At 44.7% G+C, this 26,539-nt stretch overlaps 1 protein-coding gene across 1 annotated transcript in view; it reads right to left on the bottom strand.

The window, feature by feature from the left end:
* Positions 1-26,539, bottom strand: part of PLXNA2 (plexin A2) — a 249,759-nt gene that overhangs the window by 144,445 nt on the left and 78,775 nt on the right. Inside the window, exon 3 of the mRNA XM_007953098.2 lies at positions 14,325-14,459. Coding sequence (XP_007951289.2) covers positions 14,325-14,459 — 135 coding nt within the window. The remainder of the gene's footprint in view (positions 1-14,324; positions 14,460-26,539) is intronic.

Below are 26,539 nucleotides of genomic sequence, written 5' to 3'. Positions count from 1 at the left end.
TGTATATGCAAATGACTCATCAGTGGACAGCTCACATGGTAGAGACTTAATGGTTTGTTGAATGAATGAATCTATGCATGTGAATGATATGCAAATATATCCTTATTTTCATTTGACCCTTGCAAACATCTTCAGGGGCTCTCTTGGGTCCAGTTGCTTAAATTTCTTTTTTTTAAGTAAAGTTTTTCAAACAATTTTGGTGTGTGTTTGTGTGGATGTATCTCTAAAACATTTGCCATTTCAGTACCTTTTACGTGTACAATTCAATGACGTTAACTATATTCATCATATTGTGCAACCATTACCAATATCTACTTCCAAATTTTTCTGTCCCTTTTAACAGAAGCTCAGTGCCCCCTGAGTAATGTCTGCCCTTTTCCCTCCTCCCTCTCATACCTGGTAACCACTAATAAACTATGGTTTCTATACATTTTCCCATACTGGATATTTCATATAGGTGGGATCACACAATCTTTGTCCTTTTATGATTGACTTACTTCACTCAATGTGTTTTCAAGGTTCACCTATGTTGTAGCACGTATCAGGACTTCATTTCTCTTTCTTTTTTGTCTGTACTGAGTGAAAAAGTTGTTAAGTTGGGGAAAGAATGTGGGGCTGGGCTAGTTTAGTCAGGATTAAGCCTGGTTCTGCTGGTCATTCAGAGAATGACCTAGACAAGTGTCTCCCCTTTCTAGGTACCCGTTTCCTCATCTTTAAAATAAGGGGATGGTGGTCCCTGGTGGTTCTGTGACACTATGATTTCCCATCTCTTAGTCACAGGGTCATCATCACTCCAGGCAGTCAGTGTCAGCCTTCAGCAGTACCTACTCAGGAAGAGAAATCCAATCTTCACCAGGATTAGAAAGGAGTCTCCAGCCCCCTACCCATTTAGAGAAATGAGTTTTTTTTGGCATCAGTTCTCCCAGCCTGGGCATTGTGTTCAATCATTTCTTTCCAAACCAAAGGATTTTAAAATAAGAGGCTGGAGTTTTCTCTCAGATACAATAAGCCAAGCGTCTGATTAATAGGGTAGGTTTGCATTTCCTTTTCCTCATGTGAAAATATTTATGAAAAATGTTCCAATGAGAATATTAATAGCCAGGAATCAGCTCTCTGTCAGCCTTTTTGTTCCCTGAGGTTTTGGAATGGGGGAAGAGCAAAGGGAAAAATAAAAACCCAGGCTTGGGGTGGTCATTGCTCCCTGCACCTCCTTCCCCCAGGAGGCAGGGTTTCTCCCCTACCTTTGGGAAAAACATCAATATCAAGTGCTCAGCTTCTGGGCTAGACTGGGGTCCCATGTCCTTAACCAAAAACACATGTGCCTCAGAGGTGTGGATTGAAAATGACACATTTTAAAACAAAAGTGCAGCAGAAATTCGCTTATCCTCACTTTCCTAATCCGCAAACTCTGTAATTCTCCCCCAAAGTCCCTCAGGCTCAACTACAGCCCCTGCCCACCCCCAGCATGCTCGCCCTCCCTCACGGCTCAGCCAAGGTCTCCCCGGCCCAGGCAGAAGGAAGGTCTCCTGTTACTGAGACTGCATCTCCCTTGTAAAAATACACCTTGGCACGCTTTGCTTGCGACCTGGGAAGCCTTATCGCCTGGACTAAACAAATGTGCACTATCAAAATAATGATCTGAGATGTGAAAATAAATGAACAAGAGACATCTGGAAGTGTGCTTCCACACATCTTTTCTCTCCCTTCCCCAAGGTCTTTGGGTGCCTTAGGGGCTGGGTAGTTGACTAGTTTTAGCCACAGGTAAGGGACATACTATTCTGCAGCATCACAATAGTTTGAAAATGGTTCTTATTTTTGGTCCTCGATCCAAGCCAGTAGTTGAGAGGGCCTCCTCCAAACCAAGGAAATAAAAATTCGTTCTCTAGTGAAGCTGGGCTGGAGACTTCTGACCTGACCTTTGTCCCTCCTCCTATCCTGCTTAAGAAAGTCAACTAGTCCAGGGAAGGGGTGGGGGAGAGGGGAGATGTGTCTCTCCAACACTTGAGACCTCCAAGGGAAGAGTGGCATCACAATCTTTCAAACTAATTTTTGTTTCTAACAGCTCCGGGGGCAAAGTTCTCCTTCCCTCAACTCTCTTAAATCACACAAAAACCAAAACCAAATTCACCGCCATCAAGTTGATTCCAAGTCATAGTGGTCCCCATTGGGTTTCTGAGGTGGTAAATCTTTACAGAAGTAGATTGCCCCATTTTCCTTCCTCAGAGCAGCTGGTTAGCATTCTGGTTAGCCTTAGGCACCATGTCTCCAGAACTCCTCTAAATTACACGGGGGTAGTTAAAAGTCAGTTTCCTGGACTCCATGGTGGCAAGCTAACATTGCCTTACATACTGACCATGGATCACTGGAAAGGACCACTTTCTGAGCAGGCTGATATAATACTGGCAGGTGGGACATGGTCTGGGAGGGCTGCTTAAAATCAGAATGTCATTGGGCAATTTTTAGGCAGTGTAAATCCTGCTTCTGATGGAGCCCTTCAAAGACTTCCCAGAAGCCATTTTAGGGTCCACGTTCTTTTACTTGGACGTCAGGTATGACTTGCACAACCTTTAGCAAATCAATAGCAAGCTTTACAGCTACTGGCACTTCTCTATTGTGTTTAGGAAATCAACCAATTCTGATGAATCTGGATTTGGTTGTTGCTGAAAGAAATGGCTAACCTACTGGGGCTCTCTCTAGAACCACTCTGATGCTCTGTGGTTCATGGCCCTGGGAGACAGGGAACTGGGCAGTTATTTTCTCAGAGCATTGTTTCTCAAAGTGTGTTCATGGAACACATTCATCAGAAACACCGGGTGACTGGCAGCAGAGTGGTGAACAGTACAAGCTTAGGATCCAGACCATATGTCTAGCTTCAAATTCATCTCTGCTGTTTACTAGCTGTGTAACTTTGGGTAAGCTAGCAAATTTCTCTGTGCATCTGTTTTCTCTTCTGTAAAATGAGGATAAGATTAGGTGAAGATTAAATGAGATAATATGTGTAAAGCACTTAAAATAGCATCTGATGCATAACACACACACCAGTTGCTGTCGCGGCAACTCCAACTTGACATGATGACCCCGTGTGTAGGTCAGAGTAAAACTGGCATAGTGTCTAAGGCACTTGACTGCTAACCAGAAGGCTGGTGGTTCGAACCCACCAGCCACTCCTCAGAAAGAAGGTTGGGCAATCTACTTCTGTAGTGATACCGCCTCAGAAACCCAAGGATGGGTCACTATGAGTTGGATCCAACTTGACGGCAGTGAGTATGGTTTTTTTGATTTGTATAGAGTTTTCAGTGGCTGATATTTCAAACGTAGATCTCCAGGCCTTTCTTCTGAGGAGCCTCTGGGTAGATTTCAAACTACAACCTTCTGGTTAGCAGCCAAGTGTGTGAACTGTTTGTACCATCCTGGGGTTCCTGATATATATATATATATATATATATATATATATATATATATGTATGCATGTATGTATAACATGTGCTCAATAAATATCAGCTATTTTGAAAGGTCAATTCCTGGAGCCCAACCTGCTGAATGAGAATGTCCAGAGATAGGGTCCAGGAAGGTGTGTTTGCCTCAGTTCCTGGGTGATCCTTATTTGCAGTGTAGGGGGAGAATCCTTACCTCAGAGAATAACAAGCTTGGTTCTTCCCAAGGTCCAGCTTGATCTTGTTCACATGCTGGTGCTGAACATACAACTTCTGGAGTCTCTCAGAAATGGTCTGGGACCCAAGAAGGTGGGGTACAAGCTATTACTCCAGGCTTGGTAGAGCTAAACATTCTTGTTGGACAACCACAATTCTTGACCTCTGTCTGAGCTGTGCTCCTGTCCGTTATTCAAGGTTATTGGCTCTGATAGTAAACCGTCTCATCTCCCAAAGCATAGCATTCAAAATACCTCCTTCAACAATGGCACAGAGAACCTGCTCTTTGAGGATTCCTGGAGAGGTATCCATGCTCTGGGATGAGCTTCCTTAGCTGTCTCTTGAGACTCTGTTAATGTTTAGTATCTTCAGTAAAGCCTACCTCCAAAATCCTATAACCTCCATACCTATACAATATGAATTAGCAGTTAATGGGACATTGTCTTCTAATGGTTGTGAAAGGCTGCCTCACAATGGTACAAGAGCTGCCTCCTAAGTAGCAAGTGAGCTCCCCAGTACTGGAAGAGCTCAAACAAATAGAAACTGGAGATAATATAGAGGGAAATTCTGCCTCAGGTCAGAGTTAGGCTTGAGGACTTGAAACAGTCCCTGCCATATATACAAAACCAACAGTCAACATTATTCTCAATGGAGAGAGACTGAAACCATTCCCCTTGTGAACAGGAACCAGGCAAGGATACCCTCTATCACCACTTCTATTCAACATTGTATTGGAAGTCCCAGCCAGGGCAATAAGGCAAGAAAGGGAAATCAAAGGCGTCCAGATTGGTAAGGGAGAAGTCACATTATCCCTATTTGCTGATGATATGATCCTATACCTAGAAAACCCGAGAGACTCAATAAAAAATCTATTGGAAGTAAATGAGAAATTTAGCATCGTGGCAGGATACAAGATCAACATCCAAAAGTCAGTTGGATTCCTCTATACCAGCAAAGAGATTGCTGAAAAAGAAATAAGGAAATCAATACCATTTACAATAGCTACCAAAAAAATAAAATACTTGGGGATAAATCTTACCAGGGACAGAAAAGATTTGTACAAAGAAAACTATAAAAGACTACTTCAAGAAACCATAAGAGATCTACATAAATGGAAGAACATACCATGCTCGTGGATAGAAGACTGAACATTGTGAAAATGTTAATTCTACCCAAAACAATTCAGTGCAATTCAGTGCAATCCCAACTCAGATCCCATCAACATTCTTTAAGGATATGGAAAAACCAATCACTAACTTTATATGGAAAGGAAAGAGACCTCAGGTAAGCAAAGCACTATTGAAGAAGAAGAACAAAGTAGGAGGTCTCACACTGCCATATCTCAAAACCCACTATACAGCCACAGTAGTGAAAACTGCCTGGTATTGGTTTAATGATGGACGCATAGACCAATGGAATAGAATTGAGAACCCAGACATAGATCCAATGACCTATGGTCAGCTGATCTTTGACAAAGGGCCAAACTCCATTAAATGGGGAAGACAATGTCTGTTTAATAAATGGTGCTGGCAAAACTGGAGATCCATTTGCAGAAAAATGAAACAAGATCAGTACCTCACACCATGCACAAAAAACTAACTCTAGATGGATTAAAGACTTTAATGTGAAACCTAAAACTATAAAGTTCCTCAAGGAAAAATAGGTGCCAATTTAGGGGCCCAAATATATGGCATAAATAGACTACTAAGCATAACCCAAAATGCACAAACAACAGAAGAGAAACTAGATGAATGGGACCTTCTAAAAATTAAATTTTTATGTGCTTCCAAAGACTTCTTCAAAAGAGGCAAAAGAGAACCTACAGATTGGGGAAAAAAAATTGGCAATGACATATCTGACAAGGGACTTATATCTAGAATGTATAGAAAACTCCAACACCTCAACAACAAAAAGACAAATAATCCAATTAAAAAATGGGCAGAGGACATGAATAGACACTTCACGAAGGAGGTATTCAGGCGGCCAACAAACACATGAAGAAATGCTCACAATCATTAGCCATTAGAGAGATGCAAATCAAAACAACAATGAGATACCATCTTGCCCCAGCACTAGTAGCAAAGTTCAACAAGACAAAAAATAACAAATGCTGGTGAGAATGTGGAGAGATTGAGACTCTCATACACTGCTGGTGGGATGGTCAAATGATAAAACCACTGTGGAAAGCAGTATGGCGATTCCTTAAAAATTTGGAATTAGAAATACCATTTGACCCAGCCATTGCATTACTAGGTATATATCCTAAAGAAGTGAGAGCCAGAACATGAACAGATATATGTACACTCACTCCTCGGAAGGAAGATTGTGCAATCTACTTCTGTAGTGATACTGCCTGGGAAACCCAAGGAGGGGGTCGCTATGAGTCAGGTCCAACTCGATGGCAAACAACAACAACAACACATGTTCATTGCAGCACTACTTATAATAGCCAAAAGATAGCCAACCTAGGTACCCATCAACAGAAGAATGGATAACTGAAGTATGGTACATACACACAATGGAATACTATGCAACCCTAAAGAATAACACAGCATCTGCAAAACACCACATAATGTGGATGGATTTGGAGGACACTATGCTGAGTGAAATAAGTCAATCAAAGAAGGACAAATATTATATTAGTCTGTTATTGTAAAAAGTCAAGCAAAGGTTTATATATGGAAGGAAATTTTCTTTGTTGGTTATCAGGGGTGGGAGGGGAGGGAACACTGTTAGACAGGTAGAGACAAGTATTGATTTTGGGGAAGAGAAGGGCAATGTACTAAATGTGAGTGATCAACATGGTGATGCTGAAGAAGAGGAAGATATAGAGAGGTGCATGGAAGGTACAGACAACAAAGATGAATCCTTTTGCACATACAGTACTGCGTTGTCAGTGAAGGCAAACATGGATATACAGGTTGATAGATGGGTGGACAGGCTGAACTATTTGGTATGTCTATGCAGGGGGCAGTGTGCCCAAGACCATGTATAGAGTTGGCAGACAATATTTCTACAAGTATATTGGTATATAGCAGAGCTGACAAGGGACAAGGTTGTAGTCACTTCTTGGTCACAGCCAGGTATCCAAAGGGAGTGAGTAGTTGGACCTGTGGGCTTGGGACCATAGTTGCAGGGACATCAAGCTCAACTGGCATGGCATACTACACAAAACATTGTTCCACATCCTACTTTGGCGAGTAGCGACCGGGATCTTAAAAGCTTGCAAGCAGCCATTTAGATACAGTGATGGGTCTCTCCTCATCCAGAGCAAAGAGGAATGAAGACCAAAGATTCATGAAACAATTAGTCCAAGCAATTGGTACACCATATGATCCTCAGGTTACGCGACTATGTGACCAGAAGAACTAGATGGTGCCTGGCTACCACTGTCAACTACTCAGAGGGGGATCTATGTAGGAGATCCTGGATAGAGTGGGAGAACAATGTGGAACAAAACTCAAAATCATTAAAAAAAAAAAAAAAAAAGGATCAGGTTTGCTGGGTTGATGAAGCCTGATGGAACCACTGAGACCATGGTCCCTATCCCCCTTCAGGTCTGGAATTGAACCCACTACTGTGGCTTCCAGCTGGGCAAAGGACAGGCATCTGAGCTGAATATTTGCACTGGGGTGGATGCATTCCTTGGAGAGAGCAGTCATGGGAGAATAGAAGGGCTGTGTATGCACAGAGAGACAGCTCAGGGGGCAGGAGTGTATGGAGGGAAGGACACAGGGAAGAGGTAACTATGGGGAGGAAGTATGAGGGGAGATGTTGCATTGTGGGAAATCGTAGCCAATGTCATGAGGCAAAGTGTATATGACTTGCTGTATGGAAAATGAATTTGCTCTGTAAACTTTCACCCAAATCACAAAAACAAAACAAAACAAAAAACCATCCCTGACAATTCTGAGGGTGGGAGTCCCTGAGTGGCACAAAGGGTTAACACATTCAGTTGCTAACAGAAAGGTTGGAGGTTCAAGTCGACCCAGAAACACCTCGGAAGAAAGGGCTGGTGACCTACTTCCAAAAAATCAGACCCTTTAAAACCCTATGGAGCAGGTTTTCTACTGCGACACACATGGGGTCATCATGACAGCTGGTTTTGTTTTAGCAGGCTGAGTCTACTCACTATGCCCAGAAGAGGGTTGGATACCCCAGTAGGGGCTCAGTGAGTACTTCATCACTGACCAACTGATGGGAGGGCTTTCCCATCCTTATTCCTTTTCACAACACAACCTTGTGTTTGAATAAAGAATACTCTTGTCTCCTTCATCCATAACAGAACCTCAGTGCTTGGTGCTGGGGATGGCGCAGTTGTTAGAGGTTGGCTTTTCTCCTTGTTTTACAGAGAGGTGCAGTTTAGAAAGATAGAACACTAATAATATGTGCTCAGAAAAAGCATGGTTATAAGTGAGTTAGCAGGGCAGCACTAGGAACAAGAATCCAACCTGTCCCTGTGGTGGTTTTAAAACATGGTCACAAATTCTCTGACATTGTTTACATTGAAAGGTTGTCTCTTCCTCTTACATCTGTCTTGTGACTACTTCAATCAATCAAGTATGGCAGAAGAGATAACTATGTGACTTCCAACTAAGTCATAAAGAAGACAATAATGTGTGTACCTTATTTGTAGGGAATATTCACTCATGGAGCCCTAAGCTACCATGTAAGAAGTCTGATACCTTGAGGTCACCATACTGTGAGGAAGCCCAAGACACACAGAGAGGCCTGGTCTAGGCATGCTGCTAGTCAACAGTCCCCGCTGATCCTAACTTTCTAATTATCTCATCCCTGGTGCCAGATACATGAGGAGAAGCCTCCTAGCATTCTAGTCACCTTCAGCCATTCATGCCACCCCAGGAGAGGCCCCAGAGAATGTACAGCAGAGATAAAACATCTTTGGTGCACCCTCTTCCAATTTTTTACCTCCACAGTCCACGAACATAATAAAATAGCTGTTTCATGCCCCTAAGTTTTGACATTTGTTACGTAGCAATTGATAATCAGAACCAGTTCTTAGCTACTGGTACACAGAGTATCTTCAGAACTAGGCTCTGGGTACCCACTATTGGAAAATGGCAGCCTCACTTTGGCAATGAGCTAGAGACATGGCTTACTTACCTGGAGAGGCCAGAAATGAAAAGCTTGATGGATAGTCCCTCTCTAGCTGGGTGTCCTCACATTAGCCAGACAGACCTTGGTTATGAACAGGCTCAGGGTCCCCCTCCCTCTCTCCACAGATATCTGTTCTATCAGCCTCCTGGGCCTCACACATAGGCCTAGTGCTCCCTCTGTGTGTACTGAGGGGAGCGGGACTGTTTAGTCTGCTGGGCACATTCCTGGATTTTTTAAAATAAATAGCAGATTATGAGTGACTCAGCCTGATGCTGCATCAGCCAGGCCAGAGGCTTCCGAAGCATCCCTTGGGAAGGAGTGGCAGGAACGGCAGGTTGGAGGCAAATGCCTGAGACTGAGAACTATGTCCCAGCTATAATTCAATAATAGAGAGGCTCCCAGCCCTCTCTGGGGCCCCAGAGGAGTTCTCATAGAGTGCAAGGCATCCTATAAGCAGAGTGCCTGGGCAACTAAGAGGATTGGGGAATCAGTTCCTAAATTACTAATGATAATAATCACTACCACTTATTGAATGTGCTGACTATGTGTCAGGTGCAGTGTTAGGTAGTCTCTCAACAGTTACTATTATTAGGCCCATTACACAGATCAAGAAACTGAGGTTTAGAGAAGTCAAATAACTTTCTCAAAGCCATAAACCTAATAAGTGGCTATGGCTTGAATGGGGTTTTGCCTGACTTCCCTGCTCCAGCTGTTAACCACTCTGCTGTATTACCTTTCCAGGTCTTAAATAGAGAGCACATTTCATGGCCCACCCACCCAAACACACTTACACCCTTAGCCAGCCTTTCTGTTCCCAAGGCCCTATCCGGCCTGCACGGAGCCATTCTCCACTGTGACTCTCTTTTTCCATTTCACCCTTCACTGGATCATTTTATGCCTCTATTCCCTCTGCTAATTCAAACTAATTAAAGTATAAAATAGAATAATTGCTTCCATCCCTATACTCTTTTCCCATCTACCCTGACTGCAGAGTTATATTCCCTTTCTGGGAGTGGCCAGCCTGACAAGTTGGGTGGAAACCGGGGCTATCAAGTTTCTTTTCATCTTGCTGTTGCTGCTTGGTTTTTCACTTGGCTGGTAGCCTGATTTTTCCTGGACTCACTGTCTGACTTCCATTAGACACTGAGGCTATGGGATTGACTTGTATTCACACCCATAACATCTGTTGAGTCAGTGATGATGAAGCTGGGGAGGACTTTCTAGGGCAGAGCTGGGCATCCTACAAGTGGAGAGCCTGGGCAATTAAAAGGATGGGGGAATCAGTTCCCAAATTTTCCCCTGGGACTGGTGTCTTAGATCTATTAACAGTCCATTAACATCGACTTGTTAGGCAGTGGCACTAATGACCCAACACTTCTTACTAGTCCTATTTCTTAATTACATTTAATTAACTCTAAAAGAGGAGTGGCAGGAGAGAGAGAAAGAAGGAGGGAGAGAGCTATGTGAGTTTGTTCCAGATCTGTGGGAAGATTAAAATCTTTCTAGGAAGAACTTGAGACCTGGGTTCTTCTCTCACAGTGTGTCCATGGCCCCAAGGACAAAACAGGGAGAGCCCTGGTGGTGCAATGGTTAAATGCTTGGCTGCCAACTGAAAGGTCAGCGGTTTAGACCCATCAGCTGCTCCATGGGAGAAAGATGAGGCAGTCTGCTTCCATAAATATTGCAGCCTTGGCTATCCTATGGGACAGTTCTACTCTGTCACATAGGGCTGTGATGAGCTGTAATCAACTTGATAGCATGGGTATATATTTAGGGAGGGGACAGAGGAACACAAAGGAAAAGGTTGGGTACAGTACAGATAACAGGGATGAAAACAGACTGTCTAGATAGTTATTGTAAAGTGAAGTGATAAACCCCATCATTATGATGCCTTATATGGTCTTTGGACTTTTAGAGAATGCCAAGGTGGTCTACATATCACTGACTCAAAATGGGAATACACTTACCCATAACCACATAAGCTTTCCTATCCTCTCTGAAGTGTTCACCCTTCAAAGGAGATGTTCATATGGGCTCACATTGCTTCACAAATCTCTTGTTCAGAAAGTTCTTCTTTTGGTCTAACCTCAAGTCTGTCTATTTTTCCCTTGGCATTGTCTTCTAGAGAAGAAAAGCCCTAATTCCACAGCCTTAGACAACAAGTCTCTATCAAATCTGAAAGAGACTTTAGAGTTAGATTTATCACTTCCCTCTTGAAAGTAAGGAAACCGAGTCCCTAAGAAGTTGAGGGACTTGGGGTAGGTCACCCAGGTGGGGCCTTAGGCCTCCTAGCTCAGCCTGAGGCCTATTGGCTCTACCACACTGCTGCTTATCTTCCTTCTAACCAACACTCACAGACTCTGAGACAAGCTATTTCCAGCGGGCACTCTCAGAAACAGCCTCTCGGCATTCCTGAGCAATGGAATAAAAAAGTCATGAGAGGTGGAAGGGATCATATAGCACCATAATGATGATTAGTTGTCTGATGTGTGAGGCAGTGCAGAGAGCAATTTCCCATCTATTGTCTCAGGTGAGGCCCACATTGACCTTGACACACTGATGTCAAGTGACTTGTCCAAGGCCACTCAGCTACAAAATGGGTGAGATAGAATTCAAATTCAGAGCTTTCGACTTCAGAGATTATCCTATTATCTGATGCAAGCCCTCTATTTTAGAAAGGAAGAAATTGAACCTGAGAGAGAGTCGTACTACCTGTTATAGCAAAAGCTAGCCTAGAACTCAAGTCATCTGACTCCATTTTCATTGACTGTTCTCTTGCCACGCATTTCCTTTACAAGGTCCAAACTATCTGTGAATACTCTCTGCTCTCAGATGCTCAGCCTCAGATAGATGGATCTCCTGAACTGTTCTTGGCCCTCATCCCTGGACTCAGCCCCTGATTAAGTCACCTGGCTACCTATTTCTACAGAATTTATGGCTATCCAGGTGACAGGGCTCAGAGCTCTACCACAAATCCCTCTTAGACTTTGCCCCGTGAACACAGCTCCACCTGGCACAGGGAAGCTCCCCTACTAATATCTCACCTGACAAGACACAGCTCTGTAGCATTAAACCCATTACTCTTCTTCTGTCTGCTCATCATGATTAGCTACTATGGAAGCCCTATAATGTATGCAGGCGTAACAAGAAATGGGAAGATGAGGCAAAAGGTGAGGGCTAAGGAGAGGCTGTGTACTAATACACTATGAGGACACTTGGTTCGACCACTCTGATGCTCTGATGTTAATGGCAGGGTTAGCCATAACTTCAAAAGGTCATTCATTTCATGAAGCCCACACATCAGCCTCCAACCCTGACCTAGACCCTCTGCTTTGGCCTCATTTTGAATACAATTTCAAAAAGTATACCACTTGAGCAAAAGATCTGCCTCTATAATATATGCCTCAGTATATTCTCACTTTCATCAAGGTCTCATTGGGTCATTCCTATTTGCTTCTTCTGCTTTTCCACCTCAACTGGGCTCAGAGAGAGGAGCTCTGATGGTGTAGTGGTTAAAGCATTGGGTTACTAACCAAAAGGTCATTGGTTTGAATGCACCAGGTACTCCACAGAAGAAAGATGAGGCAGTGTGCTTCCATAAAGGTTATAGCCTTGGAAACCTTATGGGGTAGTTCTGCTCTGTCCTATGGGGTCACCATGAGTCAGATTCGAGTCAATAGCAGTAGGGTTTTGGGGCTCAGAGAGTCTCTTACCCAGAGTCTCCTGCCTGGTTCCTGCCATGTACATTGTCTCTTAAAAATGTCAGGTATAATATGAATCTGTCAAATCCCTCTGACAATTCATTTATCCACCTATCTAGGTAGCCATCTATCCATTATTCTTCTATCTGTATAAATTCTTGTAGAAATGAATGGTGTTTACCAAATGTTAACATGGTGTGACATTCTGGCTAGTAGAAATTTGTGACTTGGTGCTTCTTTCTTCTCTGTAAGTATTGTTTGAATTTGTATGGTAAGCATCTAAAATTTTTAGTCAAAAAAGTAACTTTTTGTCTTAAAAACAAAGAATAGGAGGAAAGGGCAGAACATTTATATAATTCAATCTGATACTACAGATGTTTGGGCAGAGATCTCTCCTGCTCGTTAGACTGTAAGCAACATTAGGGCAACAACAAAGTCTGATTCATTTTTATATTTTCCCAGTACTTTATTCCCAATGAATAGAGGTACCTAGTAATGAGTTCTCTCAGACTCTGCTGACTGTTTTACTGGAATTACAGGCCAGTGTTTTATTTCCAGACTGTCCTACCCACTCTAGGTAAGGCAGAGCCTCTTCTAGTTCTACCATGTTCCCATCTGAACCTATTTATGCAGGGGCCACATGAAAGAAGGTAAGAAAGACAGGTGGGTTCAAGAATATCTGCATGTGATTTGCATGTCATTAGCATATGATTTGTGTCATCTATCTGCAAGTAATTTTCAATTTAGAACTGCACCACTGCTTCTCTTAATGGTATCATGTGTCTATTTGCCTCTTCCTTGCTCCTTCCACTCATCTCTCTTCTACTAGTTCAGGTTCCTTATGTTTGAAAAGAAAGGGGGCAAAGAAGAATATGGGAAGGGTGAAGCTGATCAAGGACACCCAGAATCCTTGCAGAGTGACACACGAGCTGGGAGGGATCTTGTGAAGGCTCGCTGGTCCTCCAGCCCCAGCATCCTTCTGAAGTGTGAGTCAGTGTCCTTGGCTGCCAAGACTGAGCCACAGTCCTTTTTCTCCACCTTTGGCCTTTGTCTTACCATGTTTAGGACAATGCCAAGATTATTGCTGCTGCTTGACAACTGGCTGAGTGAATGGAATGTATCCGCCTCTCCTAAGATCTTTGCTTTTCTTTCTGGATCTCTGTTCATCTGGCAAACCCTCTCTCCATGGCTCACCCTGCATTTGCTTTCTCTCTTCTAATAAATATTGAGGGCAAATACAATCTGGGCCACTTGAGGAAATAATTCTTTATCTGAGGGACTGGGAACTTGCTCTGTTGTTACTGAGTAGAGGGTAGGAATCTATTTTGCAGGGCTCTCCATCTCTGCAGGCATAGTTGCAGCTTCCCAGAGCTGACCAGCTTCTACCCTGCACCAGTCTAAGACTCAGGCCAAGATTTTTATCTCCTGTGGGGGAGGGGAGGTGGGGGGCCTATCTTGGGTCTGTCTCTCTCAGGATTGGGCCCAGCCTGGAGGCCTGGATTATTTACACCTCTTTGGCTCCCTTGAGCAGCAGACTCTGTGGGCCTGAGAGCAGTAAATCTACCTCCTAATCACACCAAGCTGCTCTGTGCAGTCTGGCCCATTCTTGCGGGGCTGTTCATCACATGCTGAGACAGAGGCTGTGGCCTAGAGCAAGCCTCCGGGAAGTAGCTGGCCCCTGTTTGCTTCTTTCTGGTTCCCACAAAAGCCCGGGGATTCTGCCTTCTTCTCCCAAGGTCCCTGTGCAGCAAGCCCAGTGGTCTCTCTTGTTAGACAGAACAGCTACTGAACAAAGGCCTCGGATCATCAGCTCTTCTTGAGGTTCAGGAAGGAAGGATAGGGTGTTGGGACTTACCTGTCTCTCAGACATGACGTAGAGGTAGCGCTGATCAATGGAAAAGGCCATGTCCCGGAGGATGGGGCTCCCGTCTTTGAGCACAGAGACCATCTCATACTGGACCCCACCATGAGGGGGACCATCTGCTCGAATCTGTGAAAGAAACAAGGGTGTCTTCAGTATCTGCAGTCAGCATTCTCCTGTAGGTCAGCTGCCTCACCTTGAGGCAGGTAGCATCTCAAACAGCAAGCTCCTCTCCCCAGTTGCCATACTGAACTAGGTGAGGCTGTGTGGAAGACAGATAGATGCCACTTATTTAAAATAGCCTAGCTTCAGTCCAGAGGAATCGTTTCCCAAGCAGCCTGAGTGTGCTGGGTCTGGGGTTTCTGACAGTGGGTGTATTTGTGTGTGCACATATACCATATTCCCATATGGCTATTCCTACATCCATGGACACAAATTTATAGCACTTCGTGATGCATGTATGTATGCATGAGTGTGCTTGTGCACACTTATTTGTGGTTGTGGTAGGACAAGCACCATCTATACAAGTGAGAGGAATGGTAGGACAGTCATACAAACCACCAACAAGCTAGTCATCAAAAGATCAAACATTTTAGGATTTTAGGAAGATCTCTCTACCTGAAAATCCATCCCTTGAATGTCTGCAAATCTATCTCATTAGATTTGGTGAGCCAGGAATCTTGGCTCAGTGTCTGAGTCCATCCCAGTATACTAAGTCAGAAAGGACTTGAACATCATCTAGCCCAGTGTCCTCAGCCCTGGCTGCACTTTAGAATCATCTACAACCAGAAAACCAAACTAAAGTCACTGCCATGGAGTTGATTCTGACTCATAGCAACCTCTGGGAGCTCTGGTGGCATAATGCCTAAGGCAATCAACTGCTAACCAGAAGGCTAGAGGTTCAAACCCACCAGCCTTGGAAGGAACACTGGGCAATCTACTTCCATAGAGATACCACCTTGGGAACCCAAGGAGGGGTCGCTATGAGTTGGGATTGACTCAACAGCAGTGAGTTTGGTTTTGGGGCTTCCGAGGTGGAAAATCTTTACAGAAGTAGATTAAGTCTTTCTTCCATGGCGTGGCTGGGTGGGTTTGAACCACCAACCTTCTGATTAGCAGTCAAATGCCTTATGCACTATGCCACCAGAGCTCCTTAGAATCATCTAGGGAGTTTTATAAAACACTGATCCCAGGGCCAGATGCATTAATCAGAATCTCTGTGGGTGGGGCTGAGGCATCTTTCCGTTTAAAAGCTCCCCAGGTGAATCTAATGAGTGGCAGGGGCCAGTGGGTTGCAAACCAGCCTGCTTCAGAATCACCTGGAAGACTTGTTAAAATACATTACAGGAATGTACCCCAAAATTTCTGATTTCGGTAGGGGATAAAAGGAGCTCTGGTAGCACAGTGCCTAAGGCATCTGACGCTAACCAGAAGGTTGGTGGTTTAAACCCACCAGACACTCCTTGGAAGAAGGACTGGGCAATCTACTTCTGTAAAGATTTACTGCCTCGGAAGCCCAACGGGGGCCATTATGAGTCAGAATCGACTCAACGACACTGTGTTTGGTTTGGTTTTGGTTTAGGGGTAAAAACCTAGAATTTGCATTTCTAACAAATTCCCAGGATGCTGGTAGCAGGGAGCTTGAGAACCATGAATCTTATCTAGAAGTCCCAGGGTCGTACAGTTAATGCACTGGGCTGCTAACTGAAAGGATGCAGGTTCGAGTCCACCCAGAGGCAGTTCAGAAGAAAGGCCTGGTGATCTACTTCTGAAAAATCAACCTTTGAAAACCCTGTGGAGCACAGTTACTCTCACATACATGGGATCACCATGAGTTGGAGCTGACTTGATGATAACTGTTTTTTTAATCTTGTGTAACCCCTGTAAAGAATACTGAGACACAGAGAAAAGGGGTCCTTAAGGTCTTACAAAACATTGGTGGCAAAGAGTCCTTGTTTTGAATGTGCTCCTACCCCCAGAACTTTTGCCAATTGTTTACCAGTATCCTCTACATCTTTCCTTTGTCTTTGCCCTCTGCCCACTAAAACATCCCCTAGCTAAGGCCCAGTGCTCTGGTGGCATAGTGGGTACAGAATTTTGCTGCTAATCAGAAGGCTAGTGGTTCAAGCCCACTAGCTGCTCTACAGAAGGAAGCCGAGGCAATCTACTTCCATAAAGATTTACAGATTTGGAAACCTGATAGGGGTCACTATAAGTTGGACTTGACTCAGTGGCAGGGAGTTTGAGCTAAGTCCCACCTTATCCACAAAACCTTGGAACCATTTAGCCTACTGCCAACCTCTCTGCCTACAGTGACTGCTCCCCATCCAGATGCCTTTTTTCCTAGATTATAATCAATTGACTTGTTCATTGTACATGTACTAGCTAACATTTATTGGCTATCTACTTGAATTGTTCTCTAATTGTTTCATATGTGTGTAAATCTCATCAACATTTTGAAGGCAAGGATGTGTTTTCCATGTCTCTTATAAACCTCTGATGACTAAAACAAGGCTAGTAACATAGCTGGTGATAGATAAAAGAGAATGCTTGAGAATGCTGTTGAAAGGACATGAACTGTGAACAAGCAGCATGGACCTAAAGTGCTGTATCAAAGTGAGGTCAAAAGACTCGTGCTCTGGAAGATTTCAAGATGAAAGCTTCCTACCATCTCCTTGCCTCTGCCCATTTCTCACTACCACACTGAGAGCTTCTGAGGGCAGGGACCATGACTTATTCCAATAACCAAGCTTGGTGCCTAATGTCCCAAGAAACATATAAGGATGATGTATTTTCAGCTCCTATTGGTAGAGTGGGGAGGATCAAAGCATTATTCATTGTAGAGTTGAGGAAGAGGGACCAGGGCTTCCATTCACATTCCTCTACCATCCTGAGTTCTACTCTGTCCTAGGATGGCTATGAGTCAGAATCATATGAGGCACTCCCCAACAATAGCTGTCCTGAGAATTTTCGTATATGAGTGCCCCGAGACAGGGTATGGTCTGCACCTGTTGGGCAGGACTAGACTAGGAAGACTAGAATGGGCATGGGTGAGAAGCTCTGGCCTTGGAGTTCCCAGTTGCAGAAACAGCAGATTCCTGCCTGAAGGCCTTGTACTAGACCTCGGGTTTGGAAACAGTGCATCAGGACCTAGAGCAAGAAGCTGTGTCCATCATTTTTGTGGGTGATTTGGGGAACTCTGGCTTGAAGTTAAGGAGGCAACTTCAATGAAACCAAATACACTTTTCCCTTAGCTTCCTGTCTCACTCTCACACCTGTCTTAGATAATCTCCTTGTGGATTGCCTAGCTTTGTGTGAGGCTCTCTCCCTTTTCCCCTAAGCTCCATTCCTGCCCTTTTTCTACCGGGCTGGTAGCTTTCTTATGCTCAAAGCTGTTGCACTGGCAACTGTTACTAAAGCCAGCCTCTCTGAGGTGGGTTCAGAGAGCCATTTACTGCACTTGTAGGGCAGAGGAAGACGTCAGGGAGGATGTTATGGGGCTGAGGCTACAACCCTCCACCCTGGAGCAATTCTGATTATGATGGTGAAGCAAAAGCAAGAAGGAAGGTCTCTACTTGTTAAAACTTCACAATTAAAATGATTCTGCTTAACATTCAAAGCGGCATTCTCCCTTATATGGACCAGTACCAGTTGTCATGGAGTCGACTCTGACTCATGGTGAGCCCATGTGTGTCAGAGCAGTACTGCACTTCATGGGGTTTTCAAAGCCTGATTCTTCAGAAGTAGATCACCAGGCCTTTCTTCTGAGACCTCTCTGGGTGGACTTGAAATGCCCCCCCAAAAAAAAAACCAAATTCACTGGCGTCGAGTCAGATCCGACTCACAGCAACCCCTCCTTGGGCTTTCTGGTTAGCAGCCAAGTGCATTAATTCTGGTGGCATATTGCCTAAGGCATTTGACTGCTAACCAGAAGGCTAGTGGTTCAAACCCACCAGCCACTCCTCGGAAGGAAGATTGGGCAATCTACTTCCGTAGAGATACTGCCTTGGGAACCCAAGGAGGGGCCACTATGAGTCAGAAATGGCTCGATGGCAGTGAGAGTGACCACTTAAAGACTCCCTCAGATGGACAGATCTCCAAATTTCCATGAGACACTTCTAGAAATGTAGTAGCTTTTTATTTACAACAGCTCTTGGGCTATTGCAGGAGGTCAAGGGAATATGTGATAGTCATGATCTCTGGTTGACTTGACCTCAGTTTTCCATCTCCATACAAATGGGATGTTTAAGGCTCTGTTTCTTCTCTGAGTATGAAATGCACCTACCTCTGAAGGAGAAATGTCTCAGAGCCACTCACCACCCTCTCCCTGGCAAATGTTCCTCCCCATGGGGGTTTAGATCCTCTCAAAGTGCTCCCTGAGTTCCAGAAGCTGTAGAACCTACCCCTCCCTTGGACCTGGCCTATGATCTCCCTGTCTAGGGAAACTGGTTAAGTTCCTGCCAGCTGGAGCAGCCACCCTCCCCCCATGTGTCTGGACACTTGCCTGAATTCTCAAATTCCAAATACCTGAATACCAAACCAGGAGGAAAGCAGAGTAGTACTATAGATCTGTCCTTCCCTCTTTGATCCCTGGGCCTAAACAGTACCCATGGCCAGGTTAGGGCTCGGACTGAGTCAAAGAGAATTTACTATCATACATTCTGCTGCATCCCAGCCAGGACTAATCCCAATCATTACCTTTTTACTGAAGCAAAGACCTAATCACAATTTTTTTCCCTCCTTCTGCAACCTCACTCTAACCTTCCCAACATCACTTAATGAACCAGTTCAAGCTGGAATCAAATCTACATAACTAAAGCACAACCAGAGCAAAATATTCTTGGTACTGAACCTGAACTAAGCTATCCTATTTCATTCATTCTAAATCCTTGGAGAGAAGGGCAGTATTGGCTAAGAAGTCTGTGCTTTCCTGTTTACTCCCTCTCTCACTACCACAAGCTTGCATAACCCTCCAAGGTAGCTACAAGAGGGCAGAGAAGATGGGGCATGGGGGGCCAGGAAGCCAGGGGTCTAGGAGGAAGATGTGGTTGCAGGCGGTGGCAAGCAAGAGTCGGGGGAGGCCAACTGGGCAGCAGAGCTCTCTCCTCTCTGAACTCCCTTTGCTCCCTCCAGGCAACATGCCAAAGTGGCAGAATGTAAGTCTGGGACTCAGGATTCCTGGGTTTCCATCCTGACTCAGTTCTTGCCTTGTAGGTAAGTTACCTAGTCTCTCTGAGCCTCTCTGGACAATAGAAAAAGAAGTCTGCTCAGTGCATACCCAGACTTAGAAACTGCCAGAGCTGCAAGGGCTCTGGAGCTCATCTCATCTAAGCTCTTCCATTCAAGGCACACAGTCAGTTGGGGAAGAAGTGAGGCTCAAACCAGGTCTACGTGCAGAGGAAAGTCCATGGCTAGGGGAAGAGGATGCCCAGTGAGGAACCAGGAAGAAGGGTCCTACTATAATTCAAGCATATGATTTTCCAGTTTTCTCTGACTTGGGTAGGAATTTTGAGTTGCAGGTTGTCCTTCATGCTTACCAGACAAAGGATGGGGAGTGGTGAGGGGACTGTCAAGGAGTCCCAAAAGAAAAGTGGGGTTTTAAAATTCAGCTAAGTCTATTCTGTGATGTCCCACAAAGTGATATCTCTCTTTACCTTTTAAGTTTTTGACCCAAGGGCAAAGTTCCAATGACCACAAGAACAATAAAGTAAAATAGGCCATGACAAAAAAAAAAAAAGAAGGTGGGGACCAGGTTTGCTGGTCCAATGGAGCCTGGTGTAACCACTGAGACTATGGCCCCTAGCTGCCCTTCAGGTCTGGAATTGAACCCACAACTGTGGTTTCCAGCCAAACAAAGTACAGGCATGTGAGTTAAACACTTACCTCAAGGAGACACACGCCCTGGAGAGAACAATCATGGGAGAAGGAAGGGCTGCTTATGCACAGGGAAATAGCTCAGGGTGCAGAAGAGTATGAAGGGATGGACACTGGGAGGAGGTAACTATGGGGAGGAAGTGGGAGGGGAGCTGCTGCATTGTAAATTTTGGTCAAAGACATGAGACAAAGTATATGTGAACTGCTGTATGAAAAGTGAATTTACTCTGTAAATCTTCACCCAAATCCTAAAAAAAAAAAAAAAAGGCCATGAATCTGAATCCTGTGCAAGAGAATAACATTATCAAACTTAAGCTGTAGAGTTCCCAACATCCAACGGGGCAGTGAAGGAGCCAGGAGGCTGGGCAGAGAGGAAGGTGAAGCAGGCAGGTGGATGCCAGCCACCAGAACATGCCTTGCTAGTTGGGCTCCTCCTTTCTAGGATGGCTTGATCTCAGTGGACAGGCACAAGCTACCAGGGCCATATGAGAATCAGAAGGTTGATAACAAAAGGACAACCTGGTACAGGAGAGGGTGACAGTCTTTACTGAGACCCGCAAAAGACAAAATGTGCAAAAAAAAAAAAAAAAAATTCAGTTGCCAATGAATCCATTCTGACTGATGGTGACCCCATGTGTGTCAGAGCAGAACTGTGTTCAGTAAAGGTTTCAACAACTGATCTTCCAGAAGCAGATCATCTGGCCTTTCTTCCAAGGTGCCTCTGGCTGGACTAAAATCTTTTGGTGAGCAGTAAACATGTTAACCATTTGCAACACCCATAGACTCTTAAGAAGCTGTAATTTTGCAGGACTTTTAACACAGAATAAATCCATTGCTCAATGGAGCTCTGGTAGCATAGTGCCTAAGGCACTTGACTGCTAACCAGAAGGCTGGCGGTTCAAACCCACCAGCCACTCCTTGGAAGGAAGATGGAGCAATCTACTTCCGTTAGTGATACTGCCTTGGAAACCCAAGGAGGGGTCGCTATGAGTCGGGGCCAACTCGATGGCACATAACAACGAGTAACAACAACCATGGTTTCAATGCAACCCTGCCTGAAGGCAGTGGGATGGACTTGGTGAATTCTCAAGGACCTGGCTTACCTAGAGAATTTTAATAATAACTACCACTTAATGTAGTTTTTAAAATGTGCTAGGTGCTGTTGAGAGCACTTCACAAAATTAACTCATTCAATCCTTAGAAAAACATCTAAAACCAAAAAAACAAACTCACTGCTGTCGAGCTGGAACCGACTCATAGCGACCCCTCCTTGGGTTTCCAAGGTGGTATCACTATGGAGGGAGCTCTGGCAGTGTAGTGCCTAAGGCATTTGACTGCTAACCAGAAGGCTAGTGGTTCAAACCCCCCAGCCACTCCTCGGAAGGAAGGTTGGGCAATCTACTTCCGTAGTGATGTTGATGTTGTTGTTATGTGCCGTCGAGTCAGACCCGACTCTTAGCGACACCTTCTTGGGTTTCCAAGGCAGTATCACTACGGAAGTAGATTGCCCCATCTTCCTTCTGAGGAGTGGCTGGTGGGTTTGAACCACCAGACTTCTGGTTAGCAGTCAAGTGCCTTAGGCACTACGCTACCAGAGCTCCCAATTTCTTCTCTAGTTAGTCCTAAATTATGGAGCCTTTACTTGGGATTGGGCACTTTAATATTATCACTTTATTATTGTTGTTTTTACTTTTATATTTATTTTACAAGAGCCGCTAAAGAGCAATAGAATTGGGGACTTTCTTCTTGGGCCTCTCAGTAGGAAGGAGATTGATTAGAGAGGCTGGGGAAGGACTGGCTCATGTCCCCAGGGCTGGGTTCTAATCCCAGCTTTCTCATTAACTGGCTGTATGACTTCAGGCAAGTCACTTCACTTGTTTGTATAGTGGTTTCTTAGCTGCCAAATAAAGGTCCTGGTAACTTCTGTCCTTCTTAACTCAAGAAGGATCTTGTGAGAGTTAAATGAGTTAATAGCTGTGAATTTCAGGACAGTCCAAGGTTCATTTACCACTGGGGAGCAGCGGTGGCTCAGTGATAGAATTTTCACCTTCCATGTAGGAGACCTGGGTTTGATTCCCGGCCAACATGCCTCACGCACAATCATCACCCATCTGCAGTGGAAGCCTGTGTGTTGCTATGATACGGAACAGGTTTCAGAAGAGCTTCCAGACAAAAACAGACTAGGAAGAAAGGGCTGGAGATCTACTTCTGAAAATCAGCCAATGAAAATACGGTACACAACATTGTGCAGGGGTTGCCATGACTTGGGACTTGATGGCAGCTAACAATACCAACAACCATTTGCTAGGCCCGCATTAAGAGCTGGGAACATATGATAAAAGATATAGAATCTCCTCAGAAAACTCCAGGGGTGGAGACACAATAAATCAAACCAGTTTTCAAAAAGACAATGGCTACCCCTTGTGAGAAGAGGTTTGCATAGGGATCCAGTGGAGATGAACAGGGGGGTGGGACCGCATCTCACCTGGCCATTAAGGGAAGGCTCTTGGGGCAGGTGAGGCTTATGGTGAGAAGGATGAGTGGAAATGTGAATTCTTTGAAAAATGTAAAGCCCGATGTAAATATAAAGGTGTTATTGTTATGTCTGAGCCCAGATTTCCTCGAAACTTGGTCTCTCAGACCTGAGCATTTAGAGAGGATGAGACCTTTGACATGGAGTTATTGAGGGCTCAACAACAATTTCCGCAGGTCTTGTCACCTTAAGTCCTCAAATTCACTTTGGAAGGGGCCTTTATGACTTGCTTCTATCTCTGTTTGTCTTAGTACTCTGGCTTGTGTGGTACAGGAGAGTGTGTGTGTATGTGTGTGTGTGTGTGCACGTTTTGACTTTTCAAGAGGGGAAAGGAGAAAAGCCCTAATGTTGCTCAGACTGAACAGGGGAGTGAGTTAATGAGCAAGTATATCTGCAGCTGTGCATTTAGTGCTTCGAGAGTGAGGATTCGAGCTGCAGTTTATTTTTGTAGAGCTTCATGACCCGAATTATTTATAGATCGAAGTCTTTGGTAAATTCAGTCTCTGAGATTCCTCCTCCCTCTATTCTGCACATATGCTCACACACTCATATACACACACACACAAACACACAGAGACAGAACCAGCAACTTCCCGGGTGCTTCTCCCCACCCCACCCTCTGTGCTGTGGAAATGTTAACTAACCATACCGAGTCACAGCCCAGCAGTCTGAGGCTCCCCTGAGAATGGCTGGGAGACTGGCCCTAACTGCTTAGATAATTGCAGGGGGAGGCAGGAGCCTGTACAACTTGGCCTGTATGTTGCCCTGAGCTAGGAGAGGAGAGGAAGAGGGAGGCAGCACCAATGGTTCCTCCTGTCCATGAAGAGGCAGGTGCCTGCTAAGATCTGCTTAGCTTTGAGAATTCCAGCCCCCCAGCCTCCTGCACACACTCCCACGCACATACAGACGCCTCCAGCACCAGCCCCACTGGGAGTTGTCGGTCAATCACCGGGGCTTTGACACTGCAGATTGACATTTCCATGTACAATTATTTCTATTTCTGTGCATGTTAAGAATCTGCCCTAGATATTAAGCTGGGGCTTGTAGGGAGAGCAGAGGGGTGCACATGACAAGAGGTGCCTAATGTCAAAGGGCTAGGTCATGAGGCCATGAAGGGCTTTCTCCTGGAGTGTGGGGACGGGTCCTGGAACCACTTGTTCTCTGAACGTCTGCATTTTGGGAGTGTGAGGACCAATAACCTGGCTAATAAGGATAATGGATATAGGGAATGCTTGTTGAGGACTTATTATCAGCAAGGTAAATGTTTAGGGGTTAGGTTGCTAGAGATTGGGTGGGATGGGAGCTCTGAGGCCAGTTTTCTTTCCTTAAATTGTGGCTTCTTTGCTCCTCATTGGGCAGGGAGGGATGGCCAAGCAATCACTGACCCATGCCACTCATAGAACTGAGAGGTGCAGCATCTGCCTCATGCCTCACTATGGTTAACATAAATTCCACAGTTTAGAGGCCACCAGCATCCCCCATTCCTGGGGCCACTCCTTTTACCACTCAGGGCTAGTGATATCAAGACCTAGGAAGCAAGAAGCCAGATAGCTTGGCTCTATTTCTGTTGAGGAGGGTCTTTGTAGTTCCAAGGATGGGGAAGGGATGAGAGCTTATAAGAGGAAAATTGCATTAAGCAATGCAGGAGCACCGGGCCCAGGCCTTAGGCTGGCTCCACCTTTAGAGGCTGCTCTAGCTCTTGACTTGGGCGGTAAGGAGGTTCAGCAACAAGATGAAGCTGCCAGGGGCACGGGAAGTATTTGATTGTTCTGGGGAACAATAAGATAAACATAGCGAGGGACAGCCGAAGCATTAAGCAGCCTCAGATGAAATCAAATCACGCAGCAGCTAAGGAATAATTCACGTGGCATGCACAGAGTTGAAGGGGGAATGGGTAGAGGGGTGGTAGAAGGAATTAATAAAGAATAATGAGAAACTTCTGCCAACTTTGAATCTCTGTTTACCCAGAGATCTAGCAATGTGGGGCTGTTGGAATCTCCATTTAGGGCACTGCAGACAGGTTCCTTTCCTTAGGATGCCTTAGTTGTTTCAGGAGAGATTAACCCTCTTAGCCTTTTTGTATTTGGAATGATCTAAAACCACCCTTTAGGGAGGGGAGGGGAGGAAACACTACAAAAATAAAATAAAGAAAGAAAAAGAAAATATGATGGGGGGGCGCAAAAACACCCTTTAGGGTCTGTAGGATTCCCTGGGTGGTGCAAAAGGTTAAAGTGCTTGGCAGTTAACCAAAAGGTTGGAGGTTTGAGTCCACATAGAGGCACCTCAGAAGAAAGGCCTGGTGGCCTACTTCCAAAAAGGTAGCCAGTGAAAATCCTGTGGAGCACATTCTACTCTGACGTACACGGGGTCACCATGAGCCAGAGTTAATTTGACAGCAACTGTTGGGGTTTTTTTTTGGGGGGGTGTCCATGTGTATATCGATGCAACCTTCTTACTGCACTATGGAATAGGGTATGGTTAGAACTGAGACGGTGAACTACTATGGAAATAGACCATCTGATTCCCAAGAAGGGGAAAAGAAAAGGAAAGCAGCATTTCCTGAGACTGGATCTGCATAAGGCTTTTGATTAGCTCATATCCCTTTAACAATTCATATTTATTGAGCATCTATTATATGCCAACCAGTGTGCAAAAGTCTGGGGATATAAATATGAATGGTATTTAAAGCCTTATGAGATAGGCCTCCCCATTTCACAGATCAAGCAATATTGAGTATCTGGAGCAGGATCACACAGCTGGTAAGTGACAAAGCAGAACTCAAGTGCCTCTATGGATTCCAAAGCCTGCATGCTTTCTCTTACATTCTGCTGCCCTCCAGGGCCTTGGTTTCCCCTAAGTCAAACAGGACAACTGCCTGTGTAGGGACTGAAAACCACATCTAAAAAGTGCTGGGTGCTCCTGGAGAGAAGTTGCAGCTGTCTCCTCCAGTGTAACAAAGAAGGCCACCTGCAGTCTAGAAAAAGAGCAAGGGGTGGGGTGCTTTAGAGGGTTATTACCCTCTTTAATTAACTCGTTCTTTTCAATAGCCTAAAATTGCCCTACATTTGATAATCTGGAGCAGTAATCTTTTGCCTTCATTAACACTGTGGATGGCATTTCCAGCTGTATGTATGGAAGGCAAGGTCTAGGGCTGTGAGCACCGTGGTTTGTGCCTCAATGCTAGGGACTCCCTGACATTTTAAAAGGTAAATACATTTAAAGACTCATGAGTAGACCATAGTAGAGAAATTGTGTGGTAACTGAGAGAAATGGAGAGCACATCCATGTCACTGCGTGTCTCTTCCCTCTGTTACCAGGGGGTCTGAGCCTTTATTGCTTCTTATCTGGGTGACAGCAATAACCTGAGAAATCTCCCTTCTGTCAGCATATTCCTGCTCTAATCTATTCTACCAAACACTGTCAGATTAATCTTCTTAAAACACTTATTTGATCCTGCCTTTTCTGTATGCAAAAATCCTTAAATTTCAGGTGTAATTTTTTGTCTCTTGTTTATCTCAGTCTCTGAATTTTTTTCAGAGATGAACATACCCTACTTTTTCAACATCAGAAAAGTAGATCATGGCACGTCCCCCCTGCCTCCCCATTAATTTGCCCTCTATTGATAATTCAGAAAAGTCCACACTGCTCAGTCTGTCATTCTAGAGTCCAGCGACCGTGGCCTTCTCATCATTCTTCAATGGTATCCCTAGCTTTTTGGCTTTCATGCCTTAGCTCAATAATTAATTCTACTTCCTGGATCCTAACCATCCTTCAAAGACCAAGCCAAATGCCACTTCCTCCA

Source organism: Orycteropus afer, unplaced genomic scaffold (genome assembly GCF_000298275.1).
Source record: "Orycteropus afer afer isolate SDZICR_OR568_19922 unplaced genomic scaffold, OryAfe1.0 scaffold00013, whole genome shotgun sequence".
Lineage (NCBI taxonomy): Eukaryota > Metazoa > Chordata > Mammalia > Tubulidentata > Orycteropodidae > Orycteropus > Orycteropus afer.
The sequence above is the reverse complement of the archived record's forward strand: the minus strand, read 5'-3'. Positions and strand labels throughout refer to the sequence as shown.